The sequence below is a fragment of the Alosa pseudoharengus genome, unplaced genomic scaffold (genome assembly GCF_046254945.1).
Source record: "Alosa pseudoharengus isolate Yale_2024_CS ecotype anadromous, Long Island Sound unplaced genomic scaffold, YU_APseudo_1.1 YU_APseudo_1.1_scf_15, whole genome shotgun sequence".
Taxonomy (NCBI): domain Eukaryota; kingdom Metazoa; phylum Chordata; class Actinopteri; order Clupeiformes; family Clupeidae; genus Alosa; species Alosa pseudoharengus.
The window spans coordinates 17,154,298-17,178,151 of NW_027468620.1; the positions used below are offsets into that span (position 1 = coordinate 17,154,298).

The 23,854-nt window shown below is 42.0% G+C and overlaps 1 protein-coding gene and 1 pseudogene across 1 annotated transcript; both read right to left on the reverse strand.

The window, feature by feature from the left end:
- Positions 1 to 921: 921 nt before the first annotated feature.
- LOC143123778 (uncharacterized) lies at positions 922 to 3,358 on the reverse strand. Its single transcript, XM_076285061.1, has 3 exons — positions 3,280 to 3,358; positions 1,565 to 1,663; positions 922 to 1,226 (listed from the first exon to the last, which is right to left on the reverse strand). Exons 1-3 carry the CDS (start codon positions 3,323 to 3,325, stop codon positions 1,141 to 1,143), a joined length of 231 nt encoding a protein of 76 aa, XP_076141176.1. The 5' UTR covers positions 3,326 to 3,358; the 3' UTR covers positions 922 to 1,140.
- A 9,516-nt stretch (positions 3,359 to 12,874) lies between these two features.
- Positions 12,875 to 18,269, reverse strand: LOC143124777 (zinc-binding protein A33-like; annotated as a pseudogene).
- Positions 18,270 to 23,854: the final 5,585 nt, after the last annotated feature.

A 23,854-nucleotide genomic window follows, 5' to 3' on the forward strand; every position in this document is an offset into this window, starting at 1 on the left:
TTTTTTATTGTAAAAGTAATAAACAAAATATTTTTTGTTGTTCTTTTTTTCACATTTTAAATCAACATAAGGTTTTAGGGATGTAGATTATTGATATTTGCTTAAATTAACTAAATCCTGTGTAACACAGAATTCTGCTTGGTTTCAAAACTATGGTTCTAAACAAATCGCAAGTTGGTTTGACTTTTTGAGAATTCTGCAGTTGTCTGCTTATTCACAAGTTTCACATTTCACATTCATATTCTTAAAGTTAAACCATATCATCTCAATATAATTATGAGAATTATAACTCACCTGTTTTTTATAAGTTTCAGTTGAAAGGAAAGAGACCAAAACATGGAGTGTTGCTCATCTTTAAAGGTCCAGTTTACATTATAGTCATCTCTCTCTCTCTGTCTCTCTCTCTCTGTCAGTGCATTTATGCATTGTGTTCTGTGTGTTTATGTACATGTCTTTGCTAGTGTGTCTGCCTCTTTCTCAACCTGAGCTTGAGGTCATTGACTGTACAGGTGAATTGTGGGAGCTGAGCTGCTGCCAAAGATATTTGCTGCTGACTCAGCATCACTGACCGTCCCAGCAGTCCACCCCCAAAAAATTTTTACACACACCGAATGTTCTGGAGAGGTAGCTCTTTAGGGTAGACAGTGTGTGTGTGTGTGTGTGTGTGTGTGTGTTCCAACAAAGACAAGCCAGTTACTAACATTGCTGGTAAAGTAGTGAACCCGCACAACGTATTCACAAACAAACATGAAACAGTTGTCTGAACGTGACATTCTTGATGTACCAACTTTATCCAGCCATAGAGACCTTGGTTTATAATTTCAATCCTGCACACAGCAGGAACACATACTCAGCCCCCTGTCCCTAAAGCAGCCCAGTAAAATACGCTCAGCATGACACACGCAGAAAACCCAACAAGGATTCCAGTTTGTTACACAAATGTTTATTTTCTATTCATCAAACAGTACAAAGAGAACTAGGAAGAAACAGTAACTGCATTAACATAAAGATATCTCCATAATGATTATGATATGTTGCCCTAAGGCACAATCCATCCAAAACCACTGGTTAGACTGAAATGGACTGGTTTGTGCTACAGTGCAGATCGTTCTGATGTTGTAGTGACCTCCTGTGGAAGAGTTAAGCATTGCAGAGGTCTTCTTCACAGCAAGTCCAGCCGGGTCTCTCGCAAAACTCCTCTCTTGTGCATCCCTTCTCTCCTGTCTCTGCAGATGGTCAGTAGAAACACACACACAGAGAAAGAGATAGAAGCAAGAAAGAACAAGAATTAATATATTGTCAGAAGGATGCTGTCTCTCCAACTTTACTGGTACTATAAGAGTAGTGTATGATGCGAAAGATAGCTTTGTGCTTGTTTTGACATAATAGTTTTATAACATAGTATGTAGTTTACTTTGTAGGTGTTTAATTATTCTATATGGTTCTGAAATAATGAGCTGTGATATAAGATATATACATATAAGATATGATCTGCTCTGTAGGTTCGGTTCTGACGCTGGCCTGTAAAGCCTGTTGTGTGTGAAGCGGGTGAGCAGTTACTTACTCCTGGTGTAGCAGACTTGCTTGGTTTTGCCAGAACACTGAAGAACCATATCCCTCACCATCAGAAAGTCCTCTCCTTTACACTGGATCTGAAAGTCAGCTGGAAGAGCAGAAAAGAGGAACAGAGCAAAAAAACAAAGAAGAAGAGAGTAGGAGAAGAGTTCAAACAAATGCAAAAGTTCAGCATCATAAGAACTCAGAAGAAACAGACATTCTCCTAGTATGTGAATATCAACAATTCAAAATCTGGATACCTTTGCTCACACATACTAGGGTAGTATACCCCCTATGGCAATTTCTTTACTTTTTGCTCGCAGGTTTCTCTGCAGAGCTCCCCCTACAGCTTCAGAGTATATATTTTACGACACTCCTCAATCAGTCAGTCTGCCGTTTTCCTCTTTCCCTGTTCCTCCGACGGTTGACTCGCTTTCTGCTTCTTTTCACTGGCTCTGCCATGACGAATGTCTGAGAAACGCCATCGCTACCTTGTTCTAGCCGGTGCAGGTGTGTATGTGTGTAGTGCAGTAAAGCAATTTGTTACATCGCGAGACCGCAAGACCGGCCAAAAGTTGCAAGGCTAGATTTTCTGCTCACAGACACTAGGGGGAATTGAGACGGCCACCATTCACCCCAGAAAAAGTCATATAACCATTCCAATAACTCCTGAGCTATTAAGTTAAGGTAAACTAAGCTAAAAACAAGCATAGTTCTCCTTTAAAATGCTCATATATTCCACATCTCATCTCTCAGCAGTGGTTAAATGAAGACAAAAAGCACACTTCCCAGGGTATGATGTCTGTTTCTCATGCTATAAGCTTTTAAGGCCATACCGATCGATGTCAATGTCCTTGAACATGGTGTTCAAAGTATGTTTGTCAGTCTGTCATTGCACCATAAGAGAGTACAGCGGAATCACATGATAGCAGACAGCACAATTATTTACTTTGGCGTCTCTTCTGACCTGAGTCTGCTGTGGGAAAAACAAAACATCTATTTGCTAAAGGAGAGAGAGGTGCCATGGGCTTTGACACTCCCCAAAAAGACTGTTGTCTCGTTTAGGTTGTCAAGCACAAGGCAACAAACTTCCGTTTACTGTTGTACTAATCATCTCCATTAGAGAGAAGAGTGATTGACAGCCCTGTTTGTCAAAGAGATGTTGTCTTTGTCCAGACAGTGAGAGGCGGAGGAGCTTCTAAAGACTTCTCCTAAGTACAAAGTTTGATTGACAATCAAACACTGTAACAAACATTGTCACTGTAACATGACTTCAAGACAAACATCAGAGTCTGACAGGTGATGACTAACTCTTCCCCCCCAGTGTTCTAAGAGGATGACATCCATGTCCACTACTGGAGACAGTCTATTTACCTCAGGGTGGCAGTGCCATGACTTCTTATAGCCTTTTAACAAACACAGTCATCAATCTATTCTGCTGAGTTGTGTAACCTTATCAAATCTAATGTACACACACACACACACACACTCACAAACGTCTCTTCTGCCTGTGTACAAATGTTGGTTTGGAAGTGTTTAAGGCTACACTGTCTTTGTTTTGAGATCTAAAAAGTGTATAAATGTTTGTATGTGAAATTGGTTATGTTGAGAAGTCCATATTAACATGTTCTATGGATTTAATTGGGAAGCCTATGGTGTGTGTATAGAGTGTGTGTGTGTCCATATGAATGAGTGTGTGTAAAATCAGAAAGGCAGACATACCCATGCACAGAGGCAGCAGGATGAGCAGGAGCAGGTAGGCCTTCATGTTGTCTGTGTGAGTGAGGAGCTGTAGGCTGAATGTGTTAGCAGACCCAAACTGTGTCCCTTTTATACACGTCTGCGTGCACAGACAAACACATACAGAGAATAGGGGTGGGGATTGTGTACCGAAGTGTAGATAACAGCTAACAAAAGGTAAGATGAGGTTAGCGTGTGTTTCTGTCCAACAGAGGATTTGGCGATGAAATAAGAGGTGGAGTTTGGCTTTTTTCCACAACGGCTGTGGGTTTACTTAAAATTGCTGTGTCATGGTAACACAAAGTTAACATAAAAAAATACTAAAAAAACCAAGAAATCGGTCAGTAAGGCAAGCGAGTTTAATTCACTTGATAATGAATACATGTACAAAGTCTCACATGAAACAAACACTTGTGATAAAGATATGGCACTAACTCCCTCAAACAAAGAACTGTTTCAGTAGTAAGATGCTACAAATATAAAGGGTAAGAAAACGCAAAAACATAAATGTTAATTCATATTAATTTGGAAAACAAACTAAGTTCAAGAGGAATGATGCAGTACAGAAAAGCACCTCAGGGTAAATGGTAATGTTTTTGTGGTGTTCTGAACACAGAAAATAACTAAAAGGCATTAGTTTTGTAGTTTTGCCATCTATGATTGGTAATTAGATAATGGAGATCTCTTATTGGTTGTTCGCTAAAGTATAAATATGGATTCTGCCTCTGGGGCGCCCTTGGTATTGTGATGTTGGCTACAGAAGTGCTGTGTTAAATAAAAAAGCAAACTTTGGTTCCGTATCCTGCCATGTGATATTCCAGTTGTCTCTTAAATAAGTCTAGAACATTTTTATTAGTGTGCAATACACGACAGTTTTCTTCCCAGAGCACAACAATGATAAACATGTTAACACAGACAAATGCATACTCTACGTACACTTCTACTGACCCCTCTAACATTACAACAATCTAGATACACCTCTCATGGCACTGTAAAAAAAAACCTCAGGGATCTAGTGTCACTGTAATGTCTGCCTTGGAGACCTTTATTGCCTTGGAAACGCTGATCCCCTTCATCACACCAGGTGAAAAGAATGGAAGCAGTCTCTCAGTGAAGCTGTCCCAGAAAGTGTAGATGAGAGCCATGTCTGTAGCACTGTAGAAGGACAGCTCCCCCTGCTGGTAGTCCAATATAATGCGCACAGAGCTAAGCCTCCCTACAGGCTCAGCTCGCGGGGAGGCAGAGTGGAGGCGCTGTATCTGCCCCCCTCTCGGAGTGCTAGCGCCCAGTAGCTGTTGGCGGGGTGGACCTGCAGTTCCCCCTTCCTGCTGGATGACTCCGCCACCACCCCGAGGTTCCACTTATCCCTCCCCCCGACCTCCACCTCCCAGATGTGAGTGCCGGGGCCCAGAGGCTCGGCACCCAGCACACACACGCACCGGTCGAAGCGTTCAGGGTTTAAGGGGACACTTGGTGGGGGGCTGGTGACCCACGTCATGGACGCTGGTCAGGCTATCGGACACACTGAGGCATGGGGTGGCTGTGTTGGGGTCAAAGGTCACAGGACCTGGGAGGAACATCACAGATGATTGACAGACGGCCCTACTGTAGGTCACTGATAAAGTACAAGCATGGCTGTACAATAGCATATATGCTCATTGTTTGCCAAGCTGAATGCTTTTAAGGTCACTAGGCTTGATCAAAAATTAGACCCTATTATCACTTAAACACACACACACACACACACACACACACACACATTTGGGGAGTTTACTGTACCTTTCTTGGTGTTTGCTGTAGGCCTACAGAAAATAAAAGAGCAATATATCGGTAAACACGGAAATCATTACCTCACAGGTGTTTTTGTGCAAGCCGAACTCATTTAAAAAACAAAACCAGCTAGCAAATGTGCCATGAGTCACATAAGCTGCAGTTAAACATGACTCAGCAATGTGAGAGAGTGCTTTAACCTTTACCATGGGTTGTGCAATTCTTGAACTATCTTTTTTTTACCAAGTACCAATTCATGAAAAAGGTGCTAGACAAAGAGGAGCAAAATAAATATGGTAAATTAGCTAATAGTTGATGTAGCAGCACATTGGTTTTCTAATGTGTGAAAGACCATGCTTACAACTAAACATTCATGATGCATAGACCTGTGAAGATGTTCTTGTTTACCTGGAGGAAGATGGAGTCCCTGGCCTCCAGCTCACTCTCCACCTGACTGATGGTGTTCTTCATGGCCTCTGTCTTCCTGATCAGGTTCTCCACCTTCTCCTTCATGATCATAGTCTTCAGCTCCACCTCCTCCTCCAGCTGACCCATCCTGGCATTTTCCTCTAGACGCAGGAAGTGATGTAACTCCTCAAAGGCCTGTGCTATTTGAGCCCGGGTCTTACTAGTTTGTGTCTACGAGGTAGAGAGAGTATTTTTCATAAATATATGGAGCAACTTTCTGAGCAATGTTGCTGGGCAGCCGCATAACCACTTTCATTTATTCTAAAACACTTTCATTTATTCATGATGATTTGCCTACTGATGACTCTCCCGAAAAGAAATTGTTCCCCAATATCAATGAATACTTAGGAACATTGCCCCGCAACATTGCTCAAAAAGTTGCCTCATGTATCATCAGCATTAGTTAAGCTGTAGCATCAGGCAGTAGTAATAGCAGCAAACATCAAAGAACTGCTGCTGGAAGAAAGTGTACATTTGGTCTAAGTGACTTCTTATTTCTGACAATGTGTCTGTATGTTGTGCTCTATTGGGTTCACTTACTCTCTGGGTTCCTCTTGCTTATCAACCCTCATTAGAGGCATCACAAACTCCTAAGTGAGGAGGTTTCTCCTAATGTAGCCTACTATATTGTTTTACAATATGATTACGGTGCCATATTTCTGCCTTCTCACAAATATACTGTGCTGTTAGACTCCCACAAAAGTACTAATGATATGATATGAATGATATAAAGGATATAGCATCCTGGTAAAGATGTGGAATGTCATATCTATGCTAATGAATTCAGTTGTACTCCTTATTAGGCAAATGGCCTGGGGGCAGGAAGTCTGGATAAGTTTCACTTCACTTTACAGGATATCAACACAGAGTGCAGTTTTACTGTGTGTGTGTGTGTGTGTGTGTGTGTGTGTGTGTGTGTGTGAGAGTTTGGGGGGCGGGGGGGGTGGCATGCCTGTAAATCACCTCTATGTACTGAGCAGTACTGGCACATTCCTGCTTCACTTTGTCGAATGTCTGATATTTGGCCTGTAGCTGACCGAGAGAGGCTCTGACCTCCTCCTGAATAAATGAACAAATGAAAGAGAAAGAAACAAACAAACAAACAAAAGGACAGGGAAATAGGAGAGAGGGTTATGGTTCACAGGGATCATAACATACAGTCTACAGTAAAGCCTATAAAACCTGCTCTGTGAATAGATCAAAGGGCATGAAGATGATAAAGGTGTATGGCCTTATTTTACTTTAAACTTTATACTTAAGACATGCCAGATACATTTGTTTACAGCCTGTTTGGTCTGTAATTGTCAATACTTCAAATAGGGTTGGGTATCGTTTGGGTTTTATCCGATACCGGTGCTAAATCGATACTTTTAAAACGGTGCCGGTGCCGGTGCCGAAACGGTGCCTGAACCGGCACTTTGTTTTTAAAATTCCCAAATGCTTCAAGAAATGTCATGTCTTAACTAGGGCTGTCAAAATAACTGATTCATTTTGATTAATTAATTTGAGAAAAAATAACTGATTAAAAAAATTAGTGCAGATTAATCGATTCCGTATGACCTTTGACCCCGAGCCATTCTAGTCAGTAAAAATTAGACTGTAAAATGAAGGAGAGAGAAGAAAACGTGCTGCCTGGATCATTGATTGGAACATTTACTTTTAAAAAAATGGCCTGATGATGTTGATAAAAAATAAAATGTTGAAAATAAAGTCCTCTGCAATGTCTGCAGCAAGGAATTTGCATATGACCGGAGTTCCTCAACTCTATAGTCGCACATCAATGCAAAGAAATAAGTGTTGACATTGAGGGGAGTGTTAATTAATTTTCATTGTGTCCCCTAGGTTATATCTGTGGCCTGAAATGCCTTGTATGTGAAAAAAAAACTTCATTCCGAAGCACATTTGAATTTATTTGCTCAGCATATTAGGTCATATCATAGATTATTATGGCAATTATTTGAACAGTGAAAATAATAATAAAAGAGTTTTTGAACTTTAATGTCACTAATGCTGATTATTCAATGATTCATTTGAATTTAAATATTTAAAATACTTTCACAGCAAAAATTATATATGCAATTAATTTAGATTAATTAATCACAGAGTATGTAATTAATTTGATTATTTTTTTTAATCGATTGACAGCCCTAGTCTTAACCCATAACACGCAATAGTTTTGAACATGTTAGGCTACATGTCGGTGTTGAAGTGTTTAGATTCCCAGCGCTAGCCTAATAGGCATTTTAACAGCAACTATGGCTATGCGCTAACACCAGTCAGCTGAGTTTAATTAGCGATAACCTACGGAGATGGTTTCGTAGCCTCTTTGACAGCTCAGTGACATCAGGTATGTAGCCTAACCTACATATTTATGTTTTTGCCTCCTAACTTTTAACATGATCTTCATATTCATTGTGATGCTATATGGGCCTCATGCACATGAAAGATTAATATCATGCCATTATGTTGTTTAGAACACACCGTGAAATAAAGTTTTCACCTTACAACTTTGCTGATAACATTTCAAATAAATTCCAGTTAGTGCATTAGCAAGGATATTGTGTAATGTATACTGTTGATGTTGTTTCATAGCCTTTTGCTTGTGTGTAGTTAGGCCCACTGCTAGATTTTGACAGGAGCTCGCGATATTGCTTTAACGTAAGCTACTTGTGCTCACGCAGCTGTCAAACACTGTCCACTCGCCTATGTGGTGCACCCTCTGGTTTATACATCCAGTGTTTATGTTAGCTAACTGTAGGCCTATCTGAATGTTATGCTATCAGAGCAAGTAGTTAGATATGTCGCATGACATGCAGTGATGCCTCGTATAAAATAATAATAAAAAAAAAATGCTATAAGTGCTTTAAGCACTGAAATGAGGCACCGAAATCCACATTGTTATTCGATGCAGTTAGTACCGTTTGCGTCGGCACCGGTGCCATATTAGAACCGTGTTTCGGTGCCCAACCCTAACTTCAAATAATTATTTATGCCTTTAGTAGGCCACTTAACTTCAACTTGCACGTGTCTGTAGGCCATGTTGTAAGCATAATGTGTTTCTCATTTTTTATAGACATTTTCAATCTGTTCCTAGAGGGTTTCCGGTTGAAATGTTCAAAACCAATGCAGATTAAGTATTGCAGATAAAGATAGATGTAGTATAAGTAACCCTCCTGTTGTGTTACAGTCCAATTTGACCGATTTCTCTTAAATTTAAATGTATGCTGAATATCATGAGGCTCCATGACTTTGTTAACACATGGCATCTGCACACACAAATTTTTTTTTTTTTCATTTTCATAAGAATTTGGCTGTTTTATTTAACTTTAGAAACACCCATGTGTTTTCCCGGTCAAAAATGACCAGAGAGAGACTGTGTCTAGTAAAAATGGTCAGTGTATAAAATTGAGTCTAGGCACATATACCTATTGATGAGATGGACTGTGTGTGTGCTTCTGTACATTCACACACACACACACACAAACACACACTCACAAAGACACTCCTCTTTGCTTCTATGCCAGCCCCCACTAGAACCTTTGCCCAATAGTATCTTCCCCTTTCTGACTTGCATGAGCTTAGGTCAATGAGGTCTGCAGGCCATAAATAGCAAATGGAAGTTCAAAACTGGTTATATCCTATATAACCAGTTTTGAATCAATAAGTTGATACAAAGGTGTATCACAACATTAGATGATAATATATGTGTTACTATGGATTCAAACTAGTAAACATGAAACGAACACAACAGGAGGGTTGAAGTGAAGAATAAGCGTAATGCTCTATAAAATGTCAACTTTAAAACTTGTTTTTTGAACTATTGTTGGTCCCAAAGTTACCATTAGCTCAATGTTGTTTTCTGTGCCACAAAAAAAGCCTTGGGAACACACAGGTTTCTTATGCAGTTGAAAGGGTCTATAGCAGTTGAGCATGTCTCTGACCACAGATCAGTCTGACGTAGACCAGATCAGTCTCAGTCTACCCCCTCACCCTCAGCTCCTCGGCGGCCTCTTCCACAGGGCTCGTGCGGTGCCCTCGGTGCCTCTTGCTCACATGGCACACCATGCAGATGGGCTCGTGGTCCACCTCACAGTAGAGGAGCAGCCTCTCCCCGTGCTGACCACAGCGACCCTCCTCCTCCTCCCTCTCCTCCTCTCCCCTCCCTCGTTGTCCACGTCCTCCTCCTCTCTCCCCGTGGCTGTGCTTGTGGCCAGGCCTCTCCTGCTCCCTCTTGTACACCTCCACGATGTTCTTGAGGGCCAGGTTTACTGGAGGACTTTGCCCAGGGAAGGGACGGCGGCATCGAAGTTTAAATTTCGATTCCTAGTTTCGATTCCCAGTCCGCCGACCTGAAGAAGAAACGGCTGAACACCAACGAAGAAGCACATAGTTCATAGAATTAAAATTCATGGAGATGGTCAGACTATTTCATTCAGAAAGCCGGGTTCCCGCGGATCCTTAAATAGTCTTAAATACAACTGAATTTTCGAGGCTTGATGAAATTCATTCTGGACTCTCTATTCGACCACATAAAGACCTCGGGATACTTCGGTTTGGCTTTAGGGACCCTCTACTCACTACCACGTACGTGTTATGTTGTTTGGAACTGTAGAAGAGGTATAAAAATAGCGTTTTGTAGCGGCGCAATTGAAATGCCCCGCTCACTTCCAGGCTACGAGTTGTGACTGAAAACGGTACAATCGAACTTTCTCAAAACACATCCGAATGACATAAATTTGATGTCAACTCAACGTATGTACCCCCAATCATCCGGAAATCGATCTAAAGTGCATTTTACTCCGGATAATTCCTTTAAGTTTCATTTAGATGTCTTGAAAAAGTCTTAAAAGTCTTTAAATTTGCACTTGGAAAATGTGCAGATACCCTGAGAAAGACCGTTGGTTAGCTAGCTCATTTAAAATATCCTAAACTTTTTTTGACCCTGCCTCTTAAAAAAATCGGAATCGAGAATCGCTAGGAACCGGAATCGAAATAAGAAATCGGAATTGGAATCGGAATCGTTCAAATTCAAACGATACCCAACCCTAGTGAAGAACCAGAGCCACTCTGATCAAATTCAAAGTGTGCGTCTTTCAAGGCTGTGCTGCTGCTTGGGTCTGCATTATAACGTCTGCAGTGAGCAGATTTCAGGTAGATTTGAAATGATAATTGTTACCGCACTATGCTAATTTAGTAAACCAAAATTCACTGTCTGACTGACAGTTTTTGTCACAATGTAGAAATGCAGGGAGTCAAAGTGAAAGCGGGGGTGCGCGCACCAAGGCACTTGTTTCTGCAGAAAGACCTTTCGCTACTGTTCTCAGAGCATTATGCTTTCTCTGTCTATGATCTGCAGCTTTTCTCAAACTATGGGCCTCCTCAACAATTAACCTACTGGTCCACGAGGCTAAAAGTTTCCCCAATCAGAAATACTTATTAATTTGGTGTCATCAACTATATAGACATAGCCCAGTGAGCACACATACGTCTCCAAGAAGCTTGGAAAAGATCTGAACAGCTTAATTACATCGCGTTCCATTTAGAACGACTTATTTGACCTGATCTTACAAATATCGGCGGCATTTCACTGTCAATGTGTGTCGTAGTGCTAAATCTACTGGAGATCTTAATGTCTTACGATCGCGTTCCATTTAGAACATCTTATTTTGATCTTACAAAAGGCGGCGTCAAGACACATTTGAGTTCTACATCTGAGAACTAAGATTTCCAGCATTCCAGCAGAACTCAAATAGAACGCTTATGAGCGCTCATGCAATGTGTGCGTCCCTGCAGCAAGCCAAGTGAAACTGGAGGTAACGTGGGCTAGAAGCAACAATAGTTCAAACAACAACGCTTCCTGTAACTATCAATGGAAAAACCATAGAAACTGCTATCTTTAAATTGACATTAATTAAGATGGCTATATGCAACACAATTTATTTATATTCCCTTTGCATATGTTTGGGTAGACTTCAAACGTTTTTGAATTTGAGCTTACAGTTCTGTCTGTGTCCTTTACATTTATTTAATAGGTATTAGCAAAGTCCTTTTAGGCAAGTCCCTCCACTCGGTGGCCATTTGACAACGCTTTTTGGGCACTTGTCGGGCATCCATTTCGGTAGAAATGCGCGTGCGCAAGGCTTCACGACACCAATCTTGCTCCAGCGGCGAGATCACAACACATGATTGGCACGATGGCTCAATGTATTCACATGTTGACGTTTTGCCGAGGAAGGGGTAGGATATGTGTAGACAACGGCCATATTGGCGTGACAAACTAGCCCCATGCATTTCTATGGAGTATTTTTTGAGTGCTGTGTCTCCACAAGTCTCTGGTATTAGTGATACCTCGAAATTAGGCTGCTGTCTGTTAGGCAATTTATTGTAGCCTGTTAACCCATATGCACAAAACATAATTTCTGAAATGATTTCTTGATTTATAACATGCATTAGATATATCTCCATGTAGGGTAGTGTCAAATAGTGAAGTGATAGCATGTACTGTAGGCCTACATGTCACATGAGCCACACATAGGTGCTGCTTCTTATCCCAAACTGCATTAAAATGGTGTGTTTAGCAATCAGAATCTCAATTTTTTTCGGGGATAACTCCCGGACACCAATATAGTCCGCACCACTCTCAGAAAATACTTCTGTATCTGTAACGTCCCTGTAGGGAGTTATTTATAATTTGGCCAGATTGTTTCATTTTCCTATCCCACAACCCTCACACTTTTAAAAAGCTTGATAAGCCTCTGTTTGCACGTCCTCATTTGCATACTGACCTCTGAGCTGGGGGGTGTGACGATGGCACTGAAACCACACCCAGTGGATGTTTCCTACTTCTCTGACAGGAATCATATTATCGACTTCCCTTGGCTTGCTGACATTAGTTCAAGCATACAGTGATAAATGCTGGTTTGGATTAGGAATGTGACAGAGCTTGTTGGGATTGAAGCAGTTTATTGTACTGTAATACTGACACCAGTGGATTAATATTTGTATGTAAACAAAAGACAGGAAAATGAATATATGGAATAGAGAGGTACAAATATGAAGAAACATCCAAATAGCATGGTACATGCACAGGAAATGTACATGACACAACAGGAATTATGACCACATGTCATACATGTGGATACAGGATACAACGGATACAGGCTTCTCAAAGCTGTAGATTGCACTTTCAGTTATGACAATTTTATGACTATTCAATTAAGAGAAAACCACAATAACAATGTCATATTGAAGAAACAGTAATATCTCTTATTTACCATAATTATTTGCATTTCTGCATTTCAACGGAAAAAGGGGCCTGCAAATGTGCAAATGTGTCCAGTTAACGAAGCTTTCCCTGGACTGGGATTCTGGACACAGTCACTGTCTCTGGGCAGATCTTAAGGGCACCTGCATTTCCCCCATCTGTGTTCAAACATGGTGAGAAGTAAGGATAGAGCATCCCTTCAGCCACGTCCTTAAAGGTGTGGATGGGGGACATGTCCTCTGCATTGTGGAAGGACAAACAATGAGTGCCACAGTCCAGTGTGATGAGGACCCTCTTCGGATGCTTCTTCAGCGAGAGAGGAGTGCCCACTTCAGCGGTGCCTGCGCTGTAGTCACTCCCATTGGACAGCCCCACCGCCCAAAGCCCTGCCTCTGGCTTAACTGTGACAACACCCTTTCTGACCACGCCCTCTTGTGCCACCCCCAGGGTCCAGGAACTGAGGCTGCCCACCTCCACCTGCCAGGCATGGGTGCCCGACCGGAAGCCTGGGGAACCAAGGACCCCCAGCATGCTGTCGAAGCGCTCAGGGTTATCAGGCAGAGCTTGGGACGCCTGACCATCTTCCACCTCCAGTAAAGACATCGAGATGATCAAGTCTGGGTGAGCTGTGTTCTCATCTAGGCACACAGGGGCTGGGGTGAGAGAGAGAGAGAGAGAGAGAGAGAGAGAGAGAGATTAAAAACAGTGAGTGAGAGAGAAACAAAATGACACCGTATGCTGTCTCTGAAATGATTAGCATAACTGTTTGAACATCATTTCTTAATACATTGTCAGTGCTCCTCTCACTTCTGGAATTCAACATGCAAACTATACAAAAGAATGACAAAAAGGGAACATACATACAAACTAGGAAGTTGCATGGACACTTCTATTACAAACACTGAATACATCTGTTGGATTTGGCTCATTTTTGGCACACAAGTTATGGTTAATTATTTATGTATTAGACAAAGTGCTGTACAAAAAGTTAATTCACTATTGCTTGCCAGAAGCCATAATTCTGCTTCATTGACTTAAAATTATTTATGCCAATAAAACGGAAAAAAAAAATCTCAGTTTCCTCTACAGATACGGTCCATTCTATATAGGAGCATAAAGAAAATTACACTTGCTGAATGATGCTTTGGAAAATCACTTATCCGAATGAAATACAATATACTATTCAATACAACTTTTATCGACACGCCTGAGGGTGCACAAGATCATTTGCTATTTAGATCATGTGTGTGCCTTGCATGATAATGACAACTATGGTGACCACAAACGGAAGATAGGGTAGATAAACAGTCTTTACAATATTCTCTAATAAATATAGGTTTTTATGATTTGCACATAATCACATATAGTTTTATTTACATTTTACACAGCGTCTCAACTTTGTTGGAAACTGGGTTGTAGGTATCTCCACAGCAATCATCATGAAATCAAGAATAAATTAATATTATGTATATTATCGCTTCTATAAAATGTCTAAGGCAAGCCATACTCACTGTACTGAACCATTTTCTGCATCCTCTCCCAGGTGTTGAACTGAAGGTTGCCCAAGTGTTGGACAACATTAATCAAGGTCCCAGGCATCTGCTCAGGTTCTGGGTCTTTCAGTCTCTCCAGGGCACTGAGATCACAGGAGTAGATGACAGGAGTACAGGCATTAGAGACTAGCACATTTAGAGACCTGTTGCTTGTGAATGAATTCTTTGAAATGCTATGGCTAATGCAGTATATGAAAGCTATGGTGGAGTGCAGATAATAATAGGTGAGGGGTGAAGTACCCATACCTTTCCTTCAGGCCTTTGTAAGTCTGAAACAGATATATATATATATTCAGATTATCAATGCACATGCTGTAACAAGACTTCATTCTTTCAGTCTATTTTCCATCATATACATGTTAACATTTGTGAATGTAAATACAGTCTCTCTGAGATCTCATTATGATGAAAACAGCATAACATCCAACTGCATCTAATCAAATAATTGTCTTTACTGTTAGACTCTGTAGATGTTTTTGTCTTGTCTGTATGTTGTCAGCTCCTGTCTGTATTTTTGCCAGCTGGTGAGTTTAATCTATGACGGTCCTTGAGTCTTCTATTGGGACCAACCTGAAGGAAAGAGATGTCCTCTGTGGCCATTCTACGTCGTCCATTTTCTCCGAAAGGGAGTTGATTTGGCTGGTGAGCTGCTGGATCCTCTCCTTCAGGGACGTGGTCTTTTGGGCTTCCTCCCGCCGCAGGGCAGCGAGCCTGGCCTCCTCTTCCTCACGCAGGAACTGCTGCAGCCGGCCGAACGCCCTCTTGATCCTCCCTGCTGTCTGCTGACTCTGGGTCTAAAAGAGTAGAGCAGGAGAATGGAGGTTATCAGCAGTGTGTGTAAGTATGTGTGTGTGTGTGTGTGTGTGTGTTTTTCCATATTAATGGGGAACGTGTGGAAAGGGTTCCTGTCTTCAAGTTCTCTAGGCACACACACATCACAAAGGACCTCTCTTGGATCACCAATACCCACCATATGGTTAAGAAGGCCCAGCAGCGACTCCACTTCCTGAGAATCCTCAGGAAAAACCACCTGGAGGAGAAGCTGATGTCCTTCTACCGCTGCTCCATCAAAAGCGTACTGGCCTACTGAATATCCACCTGGTATGCCAGCTGCTCAGCAGAGGGTCATTAACACCGCCCCAAAAGATCACCGGCTGTGCCCTGCCTACCCTGCAGGAGTTTTTCAGTTCCCGCTGCCTCACCAGATCTGCCAACATTCTGAAAGACCCCTCACAAACCTGTCAATCAAATCCCGAACAAACAGACTCAAAAGAGTTTTTACCCCACTGCGATATGGACACGGAACACTGCCAGTCACCTTCACACACCGTCTGCAACAATTGGCACCACCACACCAGGACTTAGGGACTGAGCCCCTCTGAGTGTCCAACTGTATGCACTTGCCATCCATGCTACCTCACTGTTTTAAGTATGCACTGGAGAATGTGGGTATGTGGTTTATGTGGGAGGGTAGAGGGCATTGAGAATGGCTGTTGTTTACTCAGCTGCTGTTCACCGAAGCCCAATGAGGTGTTGGAGGGCAAGACGGTGAGGTCACAGGTCAAGGTGAAGACCAAAGGAAGTTAAAGAAGGAGAGGGTGAACCCAAGTAAAAAGCAGAGGAAGGAAGCTAAGTGCCTAAAGAAGGACATGGCCGATAGAAAGAGAAAGGACGAAACAGTGTTGAGGGAGCTTGAGATGGCTGTCCCTGAGGAACTGAAAGCAATCATTGCTACTCATCCTGTTAATGAAGCTTTGACGATGGAGATCGCCAACCAAAATGTGAATGCTAGGCCAGCAGTTGTGATGGCATCTGTGGTTTAGATTGCTAACACTAGCACAAATGCTAGTCTTGCAGTTGTGATGGCGTCTGTGGTGGAGATGGCTAACACTAGCGCAAATGTTGGACTGTAGAAAGATGGTCAAAGCTAGCACAGAGGCTCCCCTCACTGCAAGGCCAGTGTCTTGTCCTACATTGGATTGGCAGAAGTACCAGCCAAGGGTTTACAGCAATGTGCAGCAGACACTGAGCCTTGAGGATCTAACCCCAGAGACCGGCTGGAGGAGAGGAGAAGGCTGTTTGGCTGGTTTAAATGGAAGGAGGCTGTAAAACAGAAAGCTAATGCTAGCAGCAGTAAGTTGGACATATCTAGATGGTTTAATATCTGAATAGCTAAAGTGGACACTTGATGTGGATTTGTTCATCAAAATAAACATTTAATTTCTCTTCATAGGCCCAAACCTGTCATGTGACACCAGGGGACCTCAGTTGGACAGGAGGAGCCCGTCTCAGGAGCTTGATGACCGAGACCAAGAGAGGCCTGTATCTCCTTCAAGACAGGATTTTCAGAAGTCTCCAGAGCAGTGGATTGTACTATCTGAGAAACATCAGGATGTAACCCTAGCAGAAAGAGACCAGCTGAATGCTAGCAGCAGTAAGTTGAGTGTGTTCGGATGGTGTATCCTGAGAGTTGAAGTAAACACCTGATGTGTACTTTTGAATGATCGTTTCATCTTTCTCCACAGACCTGACCCCGTCATGTGACACTAGGGGAACTCAGTTGGCCATGGGGGTTAAGAAAAGCCCATCTCAGGAGCTTGGAGACCAACACCGAGAGACACCTGTGTCTCTTCTGAGACGGGACTGTCAGATGTCTCCAGAGCAGCGGACCCCACAGACTGGGAAACATCAGGATTCTTTCAGACTGGATCTAACCCCAGCAGAGAGAAAACACCTGCAGGAGGAGAGGAGGAAGGGGCTGCACGGCTGGGCTCACCAGAGGGAGACCCAGGCCCTCTGCTCCACTCTTACCGCAGCCACACAGGCCGCAAACAGCTGCCGTCACAACAGCAACAATATGAGGCGCACTCAGACAAAAATAAATAAATAATACAAAGACGTATTATCATTTAACAGTGGTTACGGTCAGACACTGATATTAACATGCCGCCAGGAGAAAGACCTGGCGAATGGGTGGGCGTGACCTGGTCTGCCTCGCAGCTGATTACAGGTGTGTGGGTATTAAAGGGTCACATGATCTGATTTGGGGAGAAAGGTTTGGTGGCTGAAAAAGCTCCACGATCTAATTTGTTTCTGTGCACAGTAAGTTTTGTTTTTAATTTGTTTCGTTTCGTCACCTAGTCTAGGTCAATTTTTAAAAGAAATTAACCCTGAAAGCAAATTATTTTAAATTTTGGCATACAGTACAACATTTTTCATTATCCAAGACAACAATTTTAACCATGTACATTAAATTCAAGCATTTTCTCTAGTCTTGATCTTAAATCTGAGCATGGCGTTGAATTCCCTATATGTGAAAACCTATAAAAGCACAATACATTCAGGTTTTTACCTTGTACAGTCCAAAAGATTGTGGGACATTTTTGAGCACCCTTCAACAAAAATGTTGTATGCTAAAAATGAACATGATTTGCCTTCGGGACTTTAAATAAGCACTTTTTCCAAAATCCTGCCGTCTTTGTGCATGGTTTTTGTGACAGTATCAATCATATTTTACTCCTCACTTGCCCTTCAAACATGAGTCTGATATTTGTAATGCTCTGCAATCTAATTGAACAGACATTCCACAGTCCTGCAATGCTAGTGGATCAGGAGAGCGCCTAAACCATAGGCCATGAGCTACAGTATGCCTGTCCTCTTTCTCTCTTTGTGTGTGTGTGTGTGTGTGTGTGTGTGTGTGTGTGTGTGTGTGTGTGTGTGTGTGTGGACAAGTGACATTAAAATTGTGGGGGAACCAACTGGATGGCATACGAGAACATACATAAGAGAAAACACAAATACAAAACATTAAGAACAAAAACATTTGAACTTGTGTTGAAAGTCAGTTGCTCAGGCTCTGTGTTTTAGTATTTAGTATTGTTTCATACCTTGATGTGCTCAGCTGTGTGCTCACTCATACTGTAGCTCTCATCTCATCCAGACTGTTGAGCTTCTCCTGCAGTTTTACCATCACTGATTCCAGATCAGCCTGGATAGAGAGAGTTTAAGGGTGTCAAGCATATAAATATACAGTATATACAGCTCTGGAAGAGACCACTGCACATTTTTCTGAGGTCATCCTACGGTTGCTGAGTGACATTCGAATGAGTTGACGGTCATATTCAAAATTAAGAGGCCACTGCACCTGCCGATTTCCACTCAGAGACCTGTTTCCCAAAATGACTTCCATTCATTTACAGCTTGGTGTTGTAAGATGGTGGTGCTGTTGACATATGTTCTAGAGTGTAATGTGGCATCTTGGTTTCTATATCTATGGTGTCAAGAGTATGGTATATTTTCACTATAGTATAGCTTAGGAGATGTACAGTATATTCTTTAGTGTACCTGACAGTGATGATCCTGACTGTGAAAAGGTTTTGTCCCTACAGTAGGCTACATGAGGCCAGATCTATTCCAATGACATACTGTACCGGTACTCAACAGCGAGATCTCACAAAGGATCAGAGGATCCTCTCACAGAGGATTGCTTACATATCAGAGAAAAAGCCACTGTAGACATGGTGAGGAATGCTTTTCCATCAACATACTGTACCTTCAGCAGATCCGCTGCCTCCTCAACAGTACTGTGCGTATGTGCACCGTGCTCTTTCTCAGCGCACATGCTACAAACCACCTCACCCCTCTCCTGGCAGAAGTAGCGAAACTTCCTCCTGTGTCTGGCACAGACGCCCCGTCCTTCTCCGCCATCTTGAGCTGCTATCTCCAGCAGGTAAGCTTCAACGATGTTCTTCAGGGTGAGATTGGTCATTTCCGGCGGGTGGCCTCGAGAACTTTTTCTCCGACACACAGGGCATGTGTGGTCCTTTTTCTGCTCCCATGCCTTCATCAGGCAAGCGCAGCAGAAATTGTGTTGGCATTTCAAGCTAACAGGCTCATGGTAGAAGTCACTGCAGGTGGGGCAGGTTAGCTCCCCTTCTAACGGAGCAGAGCGCTTTTCCTCCATGGCTTTCAGAGAGAAATGCACCTCTAACTTGGAATGCCATGCGCAAGGCAGTTTATGACTACACTGCCGTTGAAATATTAACTCTCTATCCAGGGTTCAAAGTTTACTTCACTCTCAACAATAGCATACTAAAATGTGATAACTTAGAATGATGTCATCTACAGAATGGCAACATACTGTATGAGATAGGCTTACAGACCATGTCCATCTGAGCTTTGCCATCAAAGCACCGTTCAGCAAGGCTTACAGACCATGTCCATCTGAGCTTTGCCACCAAAGCACCGTTCATCAAGGCTTACAGACCATGTCCATCTGAGCTTTGACACCAAAGCACCATTCTGCAGGCCCAATCTCGTTTGCTTACACAGCCCTAGTGCTGTTCTATTGAAGCAAAGCAAACTATGTAACCTCATCGTGACCTCTGAAACTACATAACTAATTTCTTCCGACACATATCAACTAATTTCTCAACTCACAGGACAAACTGCCGTTACTAGTTCTAAATGGATGGTTGCTACGGCCAAAGGCCAGTCGTTAGTTCTATCTCTCCCGTTGTCAAGCGGGCGTATCCCAAGATTCTGATTAACTTTAGCTTTGAAACATCGCTATTTTACTTAGCCTGCTGTCATTCATCTAGCTAAAAGCCACCTCCGTCATATGCTACAATGTTGCAATGTTCTGAACGTCTGCATTTTACAGCTCGGATGCAACGTGACAGTTAATTTAAACTTCACAACGAGTTTGGCGAATTAATATACAAGTGTGATAGGCCTACGGCCAAAAAATAGATCTACTTCATAGGTGTGCAGATAACATACGGTTAATGGTCGTTCTAAATTACGTAGGACAATGGGAAATTCAACCAAGCAGTGGAATAAGTAAGGCATACAGGTCTAACAGAAAGTACACCAGTGCATCTGTGTAAATACATGGATATTGGGCATCCTGACAGACACTTTTACATGTGTGAATACATGTATAGGCCTATTGGGTGTCCTGATGGACACTTTTACATGTGGATTTTCCCAGGACTCTGGTGCACTATGAATGTGTTTCTTTACTGTGAAAAGTAAGGAATAAGTTTACCAGCAACTAACCCAAGTTGTCAACAATATCTTCATTCAGTATGTGGAAAACCTGAAGCTAATAAGTTCACTTCATTAAACATCTTTGATGCTAAAGCCGCAAACAATCCAGCAAAAGAAGAGAGAACAGGCTGCACTTAGTTAATAATTTTTATTGCACTCATCTGACTGTGACAAAATGATTAACTTATGCAAAGTGTGTCCTTTTATCCCTTCTTTTACTTAGTTACAAGTTCAGTCCAGCACTCTGAGAAACTGTCAGTGTGTTTCCTGCAGTACAGTCCAACACCAGGAGAGGACACCAGCACAGCAGATTTGCCATGCACATAATTGTCCCCCCTCATACACACACACACACACCGTGTTTATAAACTGAACATAGAGTAGCACCCTAATGAATGAATTCATTGATGCACATTTGTATTGCGGTTAATTCCATCCTTAATCAATCATATTTAATTAAAAAAGGCAATGATGTTCAACCCATTGACCCAGCAAAGAGAGAAATTGATTGTACTCAAAAAGTGTGTCTGTTGGCCTCTGTACATGTGGAACATGCTGATAATGTAATGATCCTTATAGCATATGTTATAGTGAGGAAAAGTATACGATTGGAATGTAAGTGCACTGGAATGAGGTCTGCTGGCTTTAGGAAGTGAGCTGCCATTAATATATACGACAAATGTGTGTGTGTTTGTGTGTGTGCATGTGTGCATGCAATATTGAATGTGTGTGTGCTGTGTGTGTGCAGTACACTCACACACAATCCCCATTAACCCCTCTCATACCACACACACACACACACACTCACTCATGGTGCTTTCACTCTCTTCTCTCTTTCATCCTTCTCTCTCTCTCTCTCTCTCTCTCTGGCACATGCTGGTTTTCAGACTACAAGGCCACAGTGTTAAGAGTGTGAAAATGATTGGAAAAAGCAAATGAAGCACAGTCCTCCCTTTTGTGTGGACTTGTAGCACAGAACTGAGAAGAGCACACTTTCTCCTGTCTAACCTGCAGTGTGTGTGATAACACATGCACAGCCCCCCTTAGTGCTATATGTGTCAAGGTCAGAGAAAGGACTCTGTATTTGTGGTTCATACTCTCCCAGGTGAAAGCTGCCACTGGGAAGCATGCATCTGGTCTAAATTGACTTGATCCCCACCAGATCAGGACAACATCTGATCTGAGGTCAGCTCAGCTGCCATTGAAACAATCCACCATGTCATTGCATAAAATGAAATACTTCAAATGTGATAAGATTTCTAAACATACCCGTCTTCCTTTTTTCATTGTCAGTCTTCTGAGAGTAACTACATATAATAATTCCTCTTTGCCTAGCAGTCAAGAACACTAGTGTGGCACAGGGTGAGATACTGAGTCTGAGCGTGGTCTGTGTGACCTAATTTCATTTCATGTGTGTTTTCGTAACCGCTACCTCCTCATTAAGATGACCTTCCCACTGATGTGGAGGCCACTGTGAAGTCTCTCGGTATTGTCATAGTGGACTCTCTCATCTTGTGCACATCATATAATAGAAACTCATGGTCACATGAATGGTTTTTACTACCTACATATAGTTCTCTATCCTTGTAGTCTAATCTTACTACCTGCATATATCGTAAAAGCACCAACTACCGCCCCTTTCGTTCGAAAATTCTGAAACAAATATGTTTTTTATTACTTCAAAATAACATTTGACAAATGAACTGTACATTTTTCAGTAGCCATAGGTGTGTAGATTTGAACCAAATCTGGTTTGGTTCTTACTGGGGCTTTTACTGCCTGAAATATCCGATTTTGTTTACCACGCTGGGAGTTTAGTCATATTCATATTCATTCATATTCATATTTCAATGTGATGTCATGAGAGACCATTGTTTTGGCAAATGACCCTGTAATGGATATCCTAAGCCTATTTCTCATCAAGTACTTTCATCCGAATTCAATGCAAATGTGATTCTCAGAACACAACACTTCCATTTTCTTTTTCCATCTCTCTCTCTCTCTCATCCACTGACCATCAGAGATGTATGATAACAGCAAAAATAATATTTAATATTACGGCTCTGTGAGTAACTGAAGTACTGAAGAATACAAATGAATCTTACTTCATGTAAATCACAATCTCTCCCTCTGTCTCTTTAACATCCCCTCCCTAAAAAAGAAAAACACCAATTTTCCCCTAATGGAGAGCTGCATTGTCTTATCAGATCAGTTCCTGTCCGGCTCCTCATCCACAGCAGACATCAGTCCTCTATGCCTTGATATAACAGCCTCTTTAAATAACTGGACCAAAAGCATGCCGCTATTTACTTATTTATTAATTAATTAATTTATTCTCATGCTACTACAAGGGCCTGTGGTTATTTTAATATGTCTGTGCGAATACGAGGAGCAGGGCTTTTAGAGAGGGTCTGCTAACGAATGAAAAAGATGGACCTCAGCTAGTGGATGGGGAGCAGAGGAGGAGACAAAGGGATTATTTTTCCACTTTCCCCCCTTTTTAAATAGAGGACAATGCATAATTCAAGCAAAACATGTTATTCATAGTTTGGTTAACAGCTACAGAGAGAAAGTGAGACAATACATGTATGCTTTTGTGCTGCAAACATGTTTAAATGGATTAGATTGAAGATGTATGAACATCATAGGCAAAAGCATACATGTGTAATAATTGATTCTTACATGTCAGTTGTGGTTGTATGCAGCATGAACCATTCACTAATAAATACAACTAAGTTGTCATTTTATAGATGTAATAGCAGCATAACACAAGCCATTCATCCAGGTTCTCAAGGATGAAGCTTTGTAGGCATGCACAAATATTAATTGTGAAATATGAATATGCACAAATTCTGCACAAATATGAATAGGCTATTGATGGAACAGCAGACTATTGTGAGGCTATTCTCCCTTACTTCTATAGAGGGGGTGAGAGAGTGAGAAAGAGAGAGGGAGAGAGAGGGAGAGAGAAAAATACTAGCCTGGGTTTCCCCATGCTTCCGTACACGCACAATTTTATTCACGCTGCGAGGCAGCCTGGATTCCATGTACCAAATTTTCACCTCAACAAAGGAACCAATCACAGAACGTAGGGGGGACAGCAAGACGACGACGACACACCGAAGCGGTTATGAGCTACGTACAGACGCATTTGATAGACATTCATAGCGCCCAATAAACGGCTTTGGGCATTCGTAAACCACGTCTCGAATACAAGAAAATGAATGAGATGAGGGCTGGCTAGAAAAATACATGATTTCTTTCGCTTTTCATCTTCCTATCTCTTCTCATGTCTTCCCTCTTCAGTGTACAGCTTGGAGCACTCATCTCTACAGGCCCCTCAGGCAGTGTTCATAAGGCGCCACTTGTATCTGTGAGTCCACCACTCTCTAGGACTCTCCCCGTAACCAACCAGCCAGCCAGAGAAAGCGAGAGCGGGACAGAGTGAGAG